Source organism: Trachemys scripta, chromosome 15 (genome assembly GCF_013100865.1).
Source record: "Trachemys scripta elegans isolate TJP31775 chromosome 15, CAS_Tse_1.0, whole genome shotgun sequence".
Taxonomy (NCBI): domain Eukaryota; kingdom Metazoa; phylum Chordata; order Testudines; family Emydidae; genus Trachemys; species Trachemys scripta.
Window position 1 is genome coordinate 6,204,042 of NC_048312.1, and position 15,749 is coordinate 6,219,790.

General features: G+C 39.6%; 2 protein-coding genes across 4 annotated transcripts in view; one reads left to right on the forward strand and one right to left on the reverse strand.

Moving 5' to 3' along the window:
• The first annotated feature begins 7 nt into the window (after window positions 1-7).
• VPS29 (VPS29 retromer complex component) lies at window positions 8-6,313 on the forward strand. Of its 2 annotated transcripts, XM_034790731.1 has the most exons (5): window positions 10-194; window positions 1,182-1,193; window positions 4,137-4,328; window positions 4,981-5,216; window positions 5,886-6,313. In XM_034790731.1, the coding sequence occupies exons 1-5, from the start codon at window positions 192-194 to the stop codon at window positions 6,001-6,003; spliced, it is 561 nt and encodes a 186-aa protein (XP_034646622.1). In that variant the 5' UTR covers window positions 10-191; the 3' UTR covers window positions 6,004-6,313. The 2 variants fall into 2 exon arrangements, with proteins under 2 accessions (XP_034646623.1, XP_034646622.1); XM_034790732.1 differs by lacking the exon at window positions 1,182-1,193 and having other exon boundaries at window positions 8-194.
• A 197-nt stretch (window positions 6,314-6,510) lies between these two features.
• KNTC1 (kinetochore associated 1) overlaps window positions 6,511-15,749 on the reverse strand; it is a 73,693-nt gene continuing 64,454 nt past the window's right edge. The window contains exons 60-64 of one of the 2 annotated variants that reach the window (XM_034790725.1): window positions 14,649-14,778; window positions 12,360-12,449; window positions 11,021-11,166; window positions 9,038-9,128; window positions 6,511-8,704 (exon numbers count right to left, since the gene is read on the reverse strand). In XM_034790725.1, the coding sequence (XP_034646616.1) occupies window positions 8,681-8,704; window positions 9,038-9,128; window positions 11,021-11,166; window positions 12,360-12,449; window positions 14,649-14,778 (481 nt within the window). In that variant the 3' untranslated portion in view covers window positions 6,511-8,680. Of the gene's footprint in view, window positions 8,705-8,765; window positions 9,129-11,020; window positions 11,167-12,359; window positions 12,450-14,648; window positions 14,779-15,749 lie in introns of those variants that run through there. The other variant, XM_034790724.1, reaches the window with a different exon arrangement.

A 15,749-nucleotide genomic window follows, 5' to 3' on the forward strand; every position in this document is an offset into this window, starting at 1 on the left:
TCTGACAGTGACGGGTGAAGCGCGAGGCCTGACGGCTAAGGAACGCGCCCTCGTGTGTACCGACTTGGAATGATCCCTTCTCGCTGCCGTAGACTGTAACCGCCCTTGGCTTCCGGAATCCGTGACGTCCCGCTGCTCCTTGGCCCTTTGCGGAGCGGAAGGGAAGGAGGTGACGAGTGGACTGGAGCAGGATGGTGAGCCACCCCGGGGGCTGGGGGCCGTGAGCGGGAGCTCCCGACCCGCTGGAGAGGGCCCAGCTCCCCTTCCCACCCCCAGTGCGTTGTTGCCCCGGGGCCCCCGTCCCGCCCCCCTCCCGCTCCTGGGCCAGAGGCGTCCCTGCTCCCCTGGGATCGGGGCTACATTAGCCTCGGCGATACAGCAGAACCGGGCTAATCCTCCCGTCTCGTGACGCTCACCGAGAACGGACTCCTCGTCCCAAAGCTTTAATTGTAGGGACAGTTCTGTATCGGGGCCTTGCTGTTCTTTACACTGAACTTGACACAACATCTAGACTAACCCGCTTATTGCGAAGTAACAGAATAACTAAAACTAAGCAACTGTTTATGACACAATCCCTGCCTTTTTATCTCTTGTTCACGTGCATCTTAATGCCAAGTTCAGAAATTCATATTGGGCCCCCAGGAATTTAGGCAAATTAGCAAGGTTCCTCTGTATTTCTTTTGAATGCTGTTTTGTATTAACCATGTAATCTTCAACATTGTTTGCTTTAATAGTATTCATTTATATGAATAACCTTTTTGGGAAGTATATGTGACCAATTTCTTGGAAGAATAGAAATCCATGAAATTGACATCAATAGAGATTCTTGTTTTGGGGGGGAAAATTCTGATCAGTCACTGTTTACTAAGTCAGTCTAATGTGAAATTCAAAAAGATTGGGGTAGAAGAAAAATACTCAAAAGAATAACTGGTTCACTGGAAAGTTACAACCAGTGGTATGAATATTTTGTGAAGTGGTAGCTTGAAAAAGTCTTCCACTATTGTTTCAGACAGTTTCAGGAAAGCTGATTTTTTAACACTTCCTTTCATAACATTAAAAAAAATCATTGGGCTATTCATATGTCTATTTTTTTCTTTTCTGTTGCTTTCTTTTAACATTGTTCATGTTTCACCCTGTTTTTTCATTGCCCCGTCTGCAATCAACTTCTTCATTCCAATAAGGCTGGGCACAGAGTAAGTTTACTCCTCTTGGCTCTTGCTAACACTGGTGGTAGATGATTTGTCAATGTTACTAAATGTTAAAATAGGTATGAATTATGGAATAGCTGCTAGCCAATCCATAGTCAAGACCGCAACTAAATTTCTGTTGAAAGCCAAATTCTTAGGTGCTTTTTGTCATGATTGTTGTGTCTATCAGAGATAAATGTGATACAGTTAGTACAGCAGAAAATGCTGCTTGTTGTAGTCTAGCAAGTTATCTTGATAGATGGAAACTTGAATCTGAATTAGGGGCTAAAATGGTTTCTCTCAATTCATCAGCACATATTGGATTCAGCGAGGTTGAGTGTCTCTGAGAGCATAATTTGGGGGAAGGCGTTACATATGTAACTAGCTAGTGTTGCATGTAAATCTTGTAAGACTTGATTAAAGATCCCACATATTGTTTTGTTGCCATCAAAATCAGTTATGCTACAAAATAGGCCATATTCGGAAATTGTTTTAAAACTGTTTTAGTTAAGATGGTTATGCTATCAGTACGTAGAGGGTATAACATTGTTAAAATGTAAATTTTAAAATTTTCTAACAATATGGGAGCTCAAGTATGTTAGCTCACTTTTTTAAAGTTTGTAGCACAGGAAGTCCAGAATTTAAGTTTCTCCCTCTCTTGCCCTATCCAATTTTTAATATAAACAAAGTGCTGGTGAAAAGCCTAACAGCCCTGAGGAATGAAGGCCATCCAGTGAACAGGTATAACACTAACACTGGCACTAGCCCAGCAAACTTCTCTGTCTTGCCACTGTGCTTCCTTTTTGAGCTGGAGGGACCATCTTTAGGAGTAATAAGCCATCTGTCCACTGGGAACTAGTGGAAGGCCTTCTTATTTCTGAGACTACCAGAAGTAGTAAGTGCTTTATATCACTACTGACTTGGACTTGAACCGGTGGCTCACAGGTTAAAGATTCTGTATCACTTTACCAATTCTTTGAGTTATAATATTCCCCTCTCTTGCATAGTTTGGATACTTAGATCGATTCCAGCCCCCCAGTGTAGACCAGGCCTAAGATGTACAACTTCAGCTACGAGAACAGCGTAGCTGAAGTTGACGCATCTTAGATCGACTTAGATTGACTTACTTTGCGTCCTCACGGCACAGGATTGATTGATGGCCACCGCTCCCCTGTCGACTCTGCTTCCGCCTCTCGCAGCGGGGAGTGCGTTCGGGGATCGATTTATCGCATCTAGGTGAGACGCGATAAATCGATTCCCGAGAGATCGATCACTACCCACCGATCCAGCAGGTAGCGTAGACATAGCCTGCTCAGTGTAAGGGTTTCACAACACTGGTAAAAATGCCCAAGCCCTATCTGCACTTCTGTTAACATTGTTGAGTGCTGCTGCATGGTTGCTGGAATAAAATGCAAAGGACAAAATTTATAATGTAGACAATGTTATGGTTAATTCATAGTGTAGCTACAAGTAGTGATATCTAACTCTTATATTTGTCTGGAGAGCAGCTTATATGTTTGTTTACAATGGACTTATCTACATTGGCAATTTACAGCGCTGCAACTTTCTTGCTCAGGGGTGTGAAAAAACACTCACCCAGCAAGTTTCAGTACTGTAAAGCGCCAGTGTAGACAGTGCAGCAGCGCCGGGACCTACGCTCCCACCACTGGTAGCTATGCCCCTCAAGGAGGTGGTTTTATTTTTAGGGCCAGGAGAGCTCTCTCCCAGTGCTCTGCCGCGGCTACACAAGCCACATTAAAGCGTTGCCAGTGTAGACTAGCCCAATGTTATTACATTTTTGGTATTACCATAAATCAACACCACTACGCTTGAAAGAAAACAAGTAGTATATTGACTTATTTATCAGAATAATAGGAATGCTTGCTTTTTATCCGATGTTCATGTGGCCTGTAACAGTTTTTTCTTTACAACCCTTTTCACACAGTTGTTGCATAATCAAATTAAGCTTGGTTTATTGATACTTTGTCTGCATTAATTTTGTTTCCTAAATAACAAGTTTAAAAAGTCTGTGACATTACATTGTAGGCTACCTTTGTAATCAATTATTCAAATTAAAGGTGTGATGATAGTACAGGTGATTTATTTAATAATGGTGACATCCTAGCTTTGAGATATAGACTAACAGATATTACTTGTTGGTTGATTGCATCACTTGTACTCTGTCAGCACTTACCATGCTTCATAGAGTGTTTCCTTGAATAGTTTTATGTATTCATAGTTCTATTCTGGTCTGGTCCATGTTCAGCTTGCAATGCTCTATTAAAATCAACTTTTTGACAAAGATGTACTTGATACAGTCTAATGGAAGCTAAGATGTTTTATTATTTTGGCTTTTGACAAACTTTTTATTCAGTTTAAACACTGAGACACACTGCAAACTCATTTTAGGAAATCAAAATGATTAAATACTGAAGTAAAGGGAAACTTGAAATAATGAAAGGGAAGTAGCCATAACCTACGCCTGGTCTAAATTTAAATTTTACCACTTAAGGTATGTCTGACAGGAATGTGTCTTTTACGAACAGCCAACATAAGGTGGACTGTAGATGCAGTTACACCAGTATAACTGTGCTTGTACTGGTATTGGTAATGCCATTTCTCAAAACCAGCATAAATTATACAAGTACAAGGACTTTCATATTAAGTGCATCTATTGCTAGAGGGTTTTAATGCCATACCTATATTGGCAAAAGCCTTGTAGTGTAGACAAGGCATCAGTCTGTACCACTGAGACATCATTCACTTTGAGACCCACATCCCAAGCATAAGCTCAGTTTCAGTTCTTTTTTCAATAATTTTGCATCAGAAATGCAGAATTGTGAAACTGAAGATAACCAAACTTGCAAATTTCTTGCTTCTTGATTTTTATTGGCTCCAGTTAGGTTCTGTAATTCTCATCTCTTTTTCCTGTCCTTGACACCTGATAAGCTGGTATTAGTATTAGGAGACCTTCACATCCCACATCGATGCAACAACCTCCCAGCTAAGTTCAAAAAACTGCTGGTCCCAGGAAAGATCCAGCACATCCTCTGCACCGGAAACCTCTGCACCAAGGAGAGCTATGACTACCTCAAGACTTTGGCTGGGGATGTTCACATTGTAAGAGGAGACTTTGATGAGGTAATGACCTCTCTACAAAGACTTTTAAAAACAGTCTGACACTTGAGTTATTTATAACTCCCTTTACACCATTTAAGGAAATTGACAAAATTGAGACAGTTATAGTTACTTAATAAAGAACAGGGTAAAAAGCAAATAAGCAGTACTCTATAGTCATAACCAGTAAAAATGACTTAAGCCTAGTTCTTACCCCATGCCCAAGAAGGACAAAGCTGACTCTTGAATTCATGTAGTTTGGTTTATTTAATTACATTTGATTAAGCATTGTAATAAAATAGTTGAACCTATTTGCCATCAAATAGCCGCTGTTGCCAAGATGTTGAAGTTCCTAGGTCAGATGCAGTTTTGTAATTCTAACTTAATTTTGAAACTGTAAATAATTTATTATTTCAATATTTCTATAAGCCACCTTTAAGGCAACATAGTTGGCTTTGATGCAGTTGATTTCTGGCTGGGTGTGGTATTCCTGCTAGAAGTTTCTGCATTCTTCAGTGAAGAAAAACTTAAGTTGAAGAGGGTCTCTAGCTCATTCTCAGGAGTAGCAGATTTTTGTGTGATATGAATATATAGCAAATAACTTAATTCCCTTTGAAGATGGAGTCTGTTTCAGTATATGTAATCTGTATGTTGTATATTTGTTTTTAATTTTTAGAACCTGAATTATCCAGAACAGAAAGTTGTAACCGTTGGGCAGTTCAAAATTGGGCTGATCCATGGCCATCAAGTTATACCATGGGGAGATATGGCCAGCCTGGCACTGCTACAAAGGCAGTTTGATGTGGACATTTTAATTTCAGGGCATACACACAAATTTGAGGCATTTGAGCATGAAAACAAGTTCTACATCAACCCCGGGTCAGCTACAGGAGCTTATAGTGCCTTGGAGAAGTGAGTTAAAATAAGTTGGACAGTTGTCTATTTACCTAGGTTTTTATATCATACCCATCATTGTTCATTAGCACTAATTTTACAGTAATAACTGTTCTAATACACCAGTTATCAAGCCATATACATACTAACAGGCCTTATTCACACTAACATGAATTTGGTTTTTTGGGGTTTTTTTTTTTGGAAACTTCAGTATTGCATTTCTGTATCACTTCTCAAAGGTTTGGGTCTAGAAAAGAAAAGGTTGAAAACAGCTGCTCAGCATGTGTGTGTTTTTATTGTTGCTGCCTCTTTCCTGTGCGCACAGACTAGGAAGTAATAACTAAAGCCTTCCTAATCTTTGTCAGGTTGACTAGATAGTTAACATCACTGCTGGGGGATTATCAGAGGAAACAGCTGCTGTGCATGAGTTAATTTTTAGGGTTATTTGCTAGATAACCAAAACACATTGTGCTGTTGGTGTCAAAGATTTTCCTACAATACCTTCTAAATGCATTTGCTTAAGATGAGTTTGTTGAAATATCTCGTCTTGTTTTCCAACTTTTTGTTAGATCATGCTTATAAAATTCAAATTCTTTGGAGCAACTCATTAGGTATTTCTCAAAGCTAGATTCCTTAATGTTGGAGTTTTATAATTTCCTGATATTAACAATCAGTTTTTCTTTCCAGCAACATCATTCCTTCATTTGTGCTGATGGATATCCAAGCTTCCACAGTAGTTACCTATGTGTATCAACTAATTGGAGATGATGTGAAAGTAGAAAGAATTGAGTACAAAAAAACCTAAAATGAATCTTCTGGTGCTCTTTACCATCTCATTCCCTCGCCTTCTAGTCAAGTAATTGAGCATTCACAAACCACAAACTGTCTGCAATATTTGATTGTTTGCAGTATTAAACACTTGCTAACTGCTTGTAGCCTATAGCAGTGTAACTAGTTTATAATACATAGCTTCCAAACAATGGCACACTCTTGCTTGTTTTCTATGTATGGTTCAGCTTGTAAAATATCCTGTTATGGTGCAAAATGCCTTAGGTGTACAATCAGTCTTGTTAAATAACTACCTTTAATGTTGTAATAAACTTGTTTTTCAATCAGTCAGGTTTTATTTATATAAAACTTATTTTGAACGATAAACCATTAAGGCAAAGCTACGTGTAACAGTTGAAATTGTTTTGAAATATACTGAATTATTCATAAGCTTGTGACAGTACTCTACTTTTGGTAATAGCATTTACAGAACCTGCACATTTAATGCAATTTAAAGTAATTTATCCATTTTGGGGAAAAAATTAGCTGAAGCCTCTTGACAGCAAAAGACTTGTCTAACGCGTGAAACTTAAACTGAATTAAAGTAGGGTGTGAATTTAGAGTGCAGTTGCTATTCTGAAATATGCCCTATGTGGTGGAATGAGTTTATTGTTTGTAATTAGTTTAATCCACTTTGGAACTGGCACTTTTATTCTAGAATAAGTGGCCGCACAAAATTATTCTGGAATAGCTAAAATGAAGCGTGTGTGAACAAACCTTAAGAAGTGAGCCATAACATGTTTGTTTTAAACCATATTTAATATTTCTCACTCAGATTAGTGTCTAAGTCAAGAGCAAGAGTAAAATGATTTAATACTGTTCCTGAAATTACCTGGATAAAACTAATGTTAAGGTTCTGTTACTTAAAGTACAACTTCTCTATGAAATCAAACTAGTTCTAAAGCACTGCATGACCAGTTTTGGAGCATACACAAACAGTCTTCAATTACTTGTTCCAGTTTAACCAATGACCATCTGATTAGGTTTGCCTTACTTATTCCAGATTTAAAGGAAAAAATAAATCAAGATAAAATGTTAAACTGAGGTTATATAGAAGTGGTCCTGTCTGTATACAAGAGTTTAGATAGTTTAGTTTCACTTGACTTGCTCATCTTTAGAAAGTTGAAGACCATAGTTCATTTATATAGACCCCAAAAATTGATTTTGAAATACTAGGACTTGTGGATTTCCTATTCTCAGCTGAAACTACTCAACCCAAGCTCTACATAGTAGGGTAGCTTCTGTTGCTCATGCCTGCCATTTTGTACTAAATTATCCCACTAAGAAAGGGAGCCATAGCAGCGTTTCTTGCAGAGTATTATTGATGTTTGTTTCATAAAGAACAGCAAGCATCTTTTTCTCTGCATTCTGAGAGTGGCTTGCTACACTAGAATAGCTCACTGTTTTTACAAGAAACTGCTTTTCCACAAAAGAGTGTGATTCTCCTTTCAAATGCTGAGAGTATTTATTGTAGGATTGGAGGTGTATCTTCTTATAACTCAATTTGTTAGACAACTTAGCATGACACAAGCACAAAGCTTTTTCTAATTTCTTTCTCCTCACTCAGCTAGTATAACACTTATTCAACTTAGTCCCTTATCTATTTTACTGTGTTATTCAGTCTGCATTAGCTGACAGCTGAAAAACAGAACTATTGCTAGATTAATTAAACGGCCATCGGGTTATTACTTTTGTTAGTATGATATTACTAGAATATATACATGGGTCTTAAAGATATAAGGGCACAGGTTGGTTGTATCTATTTTAAGTGTGCTCAGTTTATTGGCATGTTTTCACTCAGTTTTAGGAAGGTACTCAGTTGTCTTTGGAGGAATTCATCCATATACTTTTGTCTCAAAGAAAGAACAGTGTCATAATAAAACAATGGCAGTTAAATTGTTTGTTTATACACACAGTTGGTTTTAGAGAAGTTATCTAACATCTTAATTTCACTGAAATCAGTATCAACTTACCCTATTCAAGTAGCATGTATAGAAAGTCTGGGGAGAATGTTTTAGTTAGTTTACATTACAAACATTAATATTTTCTAAGTTAAGTTCAAAATTTGAGCTTGTCTGTTTTATTTGTGCCCATCCTTGAATGAAAACCAAGTCTACAAAATATTTTACATAAGATACACTAACATTTACAATCTTGTTTAGAAATCCTTATCGCACAGCTTACAAAGTGAATTTTATCTTAATAGGATTTGAGACTAGGAAAGGTTGTAAAAAACAGCAAAAAAGCCTGACATTGAGGAGAAATTAGAAAGCCACAGCAATGACTTCATACAACTCTTGAAAGAAAGTGAAGTTTAAAATTCTCACTTAATTATTTCAGTATTGAAGTGCTGAGATTAAACCAAGTTGTCTGGGAGGGGGAAGTGGAAGAGAAGAAAGAGGTCATACAATGTAAGGGAAGCCTTTAACTCTTTCACATGGACAGCACACTTAAATTAATGTGAATGTCCGTTAGCCAGGAGCAATAAAAAAAAATTTGAATGGTAACTTTTGTTGCAAGGGTACTTAGGTTTCAGCTTAGTTCCCCTTTAAACACAATGCATGTGACCAATACAGTTTGAAACAATCTTGCCCCTGGAAGAGAAGGGATATAGATCAAGTTACATGCTCCTGGGGATAGCTGTTTCCAGAAGTCTACTCTGGTCCACTCAGAAACATCTGGAGGGGAAGAAAAGAGGAACACACAAGAGCTTAGTAACTTTTTATAGGAATAGAAGTATTACAAAAGGATAAGTTTCTAGGAAAATGGGATAGGAGCATTGAAATAGGCATAAAGTTCCCTTTTTATATAAGAAATATTGCATAGATTTTATTTGCATATTTGAAACTTAGAATTCTACCATGAAATGATACTAAAATAGAAAAATAACTAATATAGGAGAGAGTCTTTAACTGGTCTAAGAGCATTTTGTTCTTTAGTCTGAATGAATGTCTTAGGTTTCAGTATTTTCTCTTTAAACCAACATAAGTCGGATAACTAAAGCCTTTTACCTTCAAAATATCACAAGATGATCTATCTGCCAGAATGGGATTTCCACATCGTTTCTGATATTCTACTATTAGGGCTGCTGCATCATCCATGCTGTAAAGGACAAAATAAAGTTTGTTTCACAGCTGACAAAACTAATCTCCCTCAATTTCCATAATACTCTACAATGCAGAGAATTTAGACAATGTGCATTTAACTATAAAACAATGCATATAAACAAAGTTTTTGTGATTTCTCTTCTTTTCTAATTCCCTAAAGCAGGGATGGCCAACCTGAGCCTGAGAAGGAGCCAGAATTTACCACTGTACATTGCCAAAGAGCTACAGTAATGTCACCAGCCCCTCCCCCCCATCAGCTCCCCACCCCCAGCGCCTCCCACCCCACCAGCAGCCCTGCCAATCAGCGCCTCCCCCTTCCTCCTGATCAGCTGTTTTGTGGTGTGCAGGAGGCTTGGGGAGGGGTGGTGGGGGGAGGGAATAACAGGCTCAGAGGAATGGGGGCAGGGACTGTGGCAGAGCCAGGGGTTGAGCAGTGAGCACCTCCTGGCACATTGGAAAGTTGGCGCCTGTAGCTCCAGCCCCAGAGTCGGTGCCTATACAAGGAGCTGCATGTGGCTCCGGAGCCACAGGTTGGCCACCCCTGCCTTGAAGGCCTAACAGGAGTTTTGACTATTTTTCTCTACTCCTTTTCAGTAGATAATCCTGGAAGGGAAAAAGGTCTCCCTAAAACCTAGTTATTTACGAAAAGCCAACACCTGCTATATCCTATAGCAGGAGTTTAGACTTACAGTGGATTTCTATCCATGTGTAAGGCTAAATTTTAGTCATGGGTATTTTTAGTAAAAGTCATGGACAAGTCACAGGCAGAAAACAAAAATTCACAACCCGTGACCTGTCCATGACTTGTACTATATAGCCCTAACTGAAACTTGGGCCCTGAGGTGGTGGGCTGGGACCCCTGCTGGTGCTGGGGGAGAGAGGAGGATTGGTGGGGCTAGTAAGCTCCCTACCTGGCTCCACACAGCTCCCTGGAAGCAGCCGGCATGTCTCTGCAGCTCCTAGGGGGAGGGAAGGCTGTGTGTGTGTGTGGGGGGCTTGATGTGCTGCCCCCTGCCACGAGCCCCAGCTCCGCAGCTCACATTGACTGCTAGGGTGGTGGCTGTAGGCAGGGGCAGGGTGCATAGCCCCCTGGCTCCTCCACTTAGGAGCTGCAGGGACATGCCTGCCGCTTTCAGGAAGCCCCCCTGAGGTAAGTGCTGCCCCACACCATAACCCTCTGCCCTAGCCCTGAGCTCCCTCCCACACCTAAACTGCTGCTGAGAGGGCGGGTCCATGGTGGCCTGAGACTGGCCCAGCAGCGGCCGGTGTGGCTGGCCCTGGGGCTGCTTGAGCTGTTTGGGCAGCCCCGGAGCCAGCCGCCGTGGAGGTCACAGAAAGTCACGGAATCTATGACAGACACGCAGCCTCACCCATTTGTGATCACAAAACACTGTGGCGCGTACAGTTGCTCATCTGGGAGAGTAAATATTTGTTTACCGCTGCTAAATTCCATAAAAACACCCCTAGAGAGCCAGTCCCATGTGACCAGTCAGCTCAATAGGCTGTTTTTGTGGAACTTTCAGTAAGCTTACTCTTTCCATCTCAATAGAACACATGTCCAAGTCTTATTGAGTCAAGGAGCAAAATGCCAACTCCTGACGTTTGGTACAAATAACTTTACCAAATCAGTGATCCATTACTTTCAGACCATGCCCCCAGCACTGTAAGTAGAGTGCCAGGGAGCATGGAGGATTTCTTAGTCACCTTAAAGAAAAAACATTTAATTGTCTGTGCTTGTAAAACTCTTGGATATGGTGTGCTGGTAAGTCACTAGAGTCCTAATAAACAAAAACGTTACAGTAAATACTGTAAGAGTCTAACTTCCATAGGAGTTTTTTTTCTAATTTTATCTACAGTGCACCACCATACTACACCTTGTTAACCTACCAGCTCTTGCTGACAAGGTAATCCACTAATTCTTTCACTCTGTGAGTGTTCATCACCTGTAGCTTCAATAATGGGAAGTATTTTGTTTTCAAAAATCCTTCATATTGTTTCTCGTTTATGATGTTGTCCAGAATTAAACACCTAATCTGAAAGTGGCAGAAGAGTTAAATATTTTAGATACAATTAAATTAATTTTCCTATACTGAGCTCTTATTTGTTTGTCAAGGGTCTATCTTACTAGCTTTTTCCCACTTAATGTTTTTACAGCACTTTGAAAATATAAGCTCTCTTATAAAGAAGGTAGGATGATTTGAGGATTAAATATTCTTGTCTCTCAGATAGGGAAGTTAAGTAAACTCACCCACAGTGAGTCAGACAGAGCCAGAAAAAAAACAGTATAGAGCTGTTCTTAGCAGTTTTGTTTGGTTAGAGCCTTGCTGTGTTTAGTTAGTACCATACTACTGATCTGACAGTTAGCTATTCTTCAAACAATGCTGGCCTCCATACATGGAGTGTGCTACAGAACAGCATTGTGTAATCACAGTCATCAGTGAGTCAATTACAGAATAATTAACAGACTGCAAAAATTTATTTCCTTACAACTACTACTGACTTATTTTGGTAACGAACAAAGTGTACTAACAGTGCCCTTCTGTGCATCAAACTTGTGTTTTTCTTTGTCACCATCTTATTAATCAAGCAAAAAGGGTTGGTACAATCCTTGGATGTTTAAATGAGGGAGAAATAAGTAGGGAGGTGATCTTTCTGTATGGCATTGGTGTGACCGCTTCTGGAATAATGCATAAGGTTCTGGTGTTTACTTCTTAAAAAAAACAAACAATTGGACAGGGCGCAGAAGAACTGCAAAAATGATTCCAGGGCTGGAGAAAATGCCTTACGGTGAGCGTTAAAGAGCTTAGTCTGGTTAGTTTATCAAAGAAAAATTGAGATGACTTGATTAGTGTATAAATCCCTTCACTAGGTAAGAATACTGGGTACTAAAGGGTTCTTTAATCTAGCAGAGAAAGGCATAACAGAAACCAATGGCTAGAAGCTGAAGCCAGACAAATTCAACCTAGAAATGGGGCACAAGTTTAATAGAGTGACTAACCACTGGAACAAACTCCCAGTGGAAGTGGTGGGATTCTCCATCTCTTGCCGTCTTCAAAATCAAGATTGGATATCTTTCTAGAAAATAGGCTTTAGCCAGACATTTTTGGGCTCAACATAGGAGTAACTGGGTGAAAGTTAATAGCCTGAGATACACAGGTCAGACTAGATGGTCTAATGGCCCCTTCTCCTCTTAAAGTCTATGAATAAGGAGATTACATTAGTTTACCTGTGATGCAAAGCCTGCTACCTCACCAGTGTCCATGTGTTCATCTACTTGCTGTAGGACAGTCTCTGGGTTACATGAAGATAGGAAACCCTTGGAAAAATTAGTTTGACGTTAAACATGCAGAATTTTTATAGTCTAAAAATTCTCAGGGGAACAAATGAGAAGTTGTTTGGTTTCAGTACATACTATTTGCTTAAAAGCTTTTGTTTTGATTAACTCCTGCAACATGTTCTACAGCAGAAATTATTATACACTTGTGGTCAACAGTTTGGATTTACTCCATTGTGGGAAACGGAGCCAAGGAATTTCTCTCTCCACAAAAGAAAAAAAAGAAAAAATATTGCATAAAGAAATACAAATACAATGTAAAAATGTGTGAAACTAAAAATAGACAAGCATTTCTAAAATGTAGACAAACTAAACCTTGGGTGGCTTGTAGATGTATTCACAAATTAATATTGTGCCATATGAATAAATTAAAAATGTGTGTATTAGTACTGCCAATGCTATCTTGGTAGTTGTAGGAGCAGCATGCAGGGCCCCATGAAGCTTTCACTCCTCCTTTACTCCATAGGAGAAAATGCTGAGAGAAAGGAAAGGGAATAGTGAAGATACAAATTGGCAGCTGGGACACTGCTTTAATGCAAAGAAAAGGTGTGGGTCACTGTGACGTTGTGCAGTCTATATGGTTTTATAAAAACTTGATAAGTCAATATAATGTAACTGAGACAGTTTTAGAGAAAATACGGTAATAAGTGAATGTAAGTAACTGGGATATGCCTCATGCAAAAGGTCTCTTGTAAGGTATCATTACAAAGCTTATAATCTACTGAGTGTGATCATCTGATTTGTATAAATGTACCACTCTTGTATCTAAAACTAGAAATATAAAATGTAACTCTGAGGGCCTATTGTAATTGTGTAAAATGTGGACCATTAATGATGGTTTGGAATCTTGATGACTCCCATTGTCTGCAGATGGCTGTATTTACCTGTGAGTCTTCCTGTATATGTGTGTGCTGGCAAGTGGGTCATGAAGTCTTGCAGTGACATGTGATCATGTCACCTGAACTGGAATCCATCTTTAACCTGGTGCTTTTCCAGTGAGGGGGGGTGGAAACCCAGAGAGACAAAGAGTTCCCGCCTTATGCAAAAGATATATAAAGGGGGGAAGAGAAGAGAGAGGGAGAGAAGCCATCATGAAGAATCCCCTAGCTATCACCTGAGCTGCAACAAGAGCTGCACCAGGGGAAAGAATTGTGCCCAGGCCTGGAAGGTGTCCAGTCTGAGAAAAACTTACTGAAGCATCTCTGAGGGTGAGATTATCTGTATTCAGTTTAATTAGGCATAGATTTGCGCATTTTATTTTATTTTGCTTGTGACTTACTTTGTTCTGTCTGTTACTACTTTGAACCACTTAAATCCTACTGTCTGTATTTAATAAAATCACTTTCTATTTAGTAATTCACTCAGAGTATGTATTAATACCTGGGGGAGCAAACAACTGTGCATATCTCTCTATCAGTGTTATAGAGGGCGAACAATTTATGAGTTTGCCCTGCATAAACTTTATGCAGGGTAAAACGGATTTATCTGGGTTTAGACCCCATTGGGAGTTGGGCATCTGAGTGCTAAAGACAAGCACACTACTGCGAGCTGTTTTCAGGTAAACTTGCGGCTTTCGGACAGGAGATTCAGACCCTGGGTCTGTGTCTGGAGCCAGACGGGAGTGTCCGGCTCAGCAAGACAGGGTGCTGGAGTCCTGAGCTGGCAAGGAAAACAGAAGCAGGGGTAGTCTTTGCACATCGGGTGGCAGCTCCCAAGGGGGTTTCTGTGATCTAACCCGTCACAGTCACAACATGTGAGATGCTCACATCAAATGTTCATTCTAAAGAGAGGCAAAGGTGTCAAGTGTCTCATATTAAGGAAACTAACTAAACTATTAGACAGATTACAAGTTTTAAAAATTAGGGCAAACAAATTTGTTTTAACTAAGGCTTCGCAGCACTATTTTATAGCTTACATGGGACTAGTCCCATGATAATCACACTGAACATTATCACAGTAGCATCAATTTTAATAGCTTCTCCACATAGGTTACTTTTCTTCACATTCTGTTCACCTTAAGCAGGTGTTGAAATTTAACATTTAGTTTTGGTTAATGTAAATTCTCAGTATTGATGGAAGAAGCCGATTAATACGCATTTCCCATGAGCAATAAGCTCCATGCCCTTCTTTTGTGAGCTTTTTTTCCAGCCCAGGTGCATAGAAATGTAAACCACTGCTTACCTGAATCTGTTGCTCTCTCTTCTCAGTCTGGGGAATCAGCAGCAAGCATCCCAGAGCAAAAGCTGTAAGGTCCAACTGTGCATATTGCCTTGCAATTCCAATTATATCTAGATCAGCTAGAACAGGACACCTTCAGATGGGGAGGTGTCTTAATTAATATACTTATCCTTTTCTTCCGATTTTTGAGAGAAAGCTTATATTAATTCCAGGTTGCATGGTTTTATACCTACATTCACTAGTTGCTTAAAAAGGGTATTTTTATATTGGCAATTAACAACTGCATTTAATAAATATTTGTTGTCTCACTCAGCTCTGATGAACCCCATACAACCAGAGGAAGGGAGCACACAGTCCATGCTAATGTGCCCCGCTACCCCCCATTTCTCCAGTGAATTAACAGAAATAGGTTGTTAAAAAGCATCTGCTGCTTCAGTCAGGTATTATTAGATCAATAACATGCTGCAAATTCAGAAATTAATGGGGGCAAATTAGGGAAGTTACCAAAACTGCAGATGTATGTAATACATCAGCTCTCTGTCAGGTAAAAATGCTTTTTTAAAAATGATGTCTGCAAGGGGGGGAAAAAGCCAAACACACCTTCCCCTCCCCTTCCTTATGTCACTTTTTGCTTGTATCTCTCAAATACTAATCCACATAATTAAAAATGCAGTCACACCAATATTTATTGTATACATTGACCCCCAGACATTATATAAGATTGCATTTTTAAAAACTGTTAAAAGAACACTAAGGTTGCAAATTCAAACATAGTTCACGTGTAATGGATAAAAACCCCACAACCCCCTCCCCCCAAATCAATGCTATCATGTGACGCTATTCTGACCCCCAACAAGGGTCATCAGTAGAAGTCAGAACATTAGTTCCATGGCACAGTACCACGTGAGCTAGTGGAAGTAACTAGTAAAACTAGTAGGCTGATATTCTTTATGTGGACCACTCACTAAGTGGGGATGAAACATTTTGCCAGTGGATTTCACAGCTATTTGCTGACAGCAGGGGAACGTGGAGACTGAGGACTTCTGCATTCAATTCCAGATTCTACAAAGCAGTGTATTCTAGTTGTTATAGGCTTTTCCACCC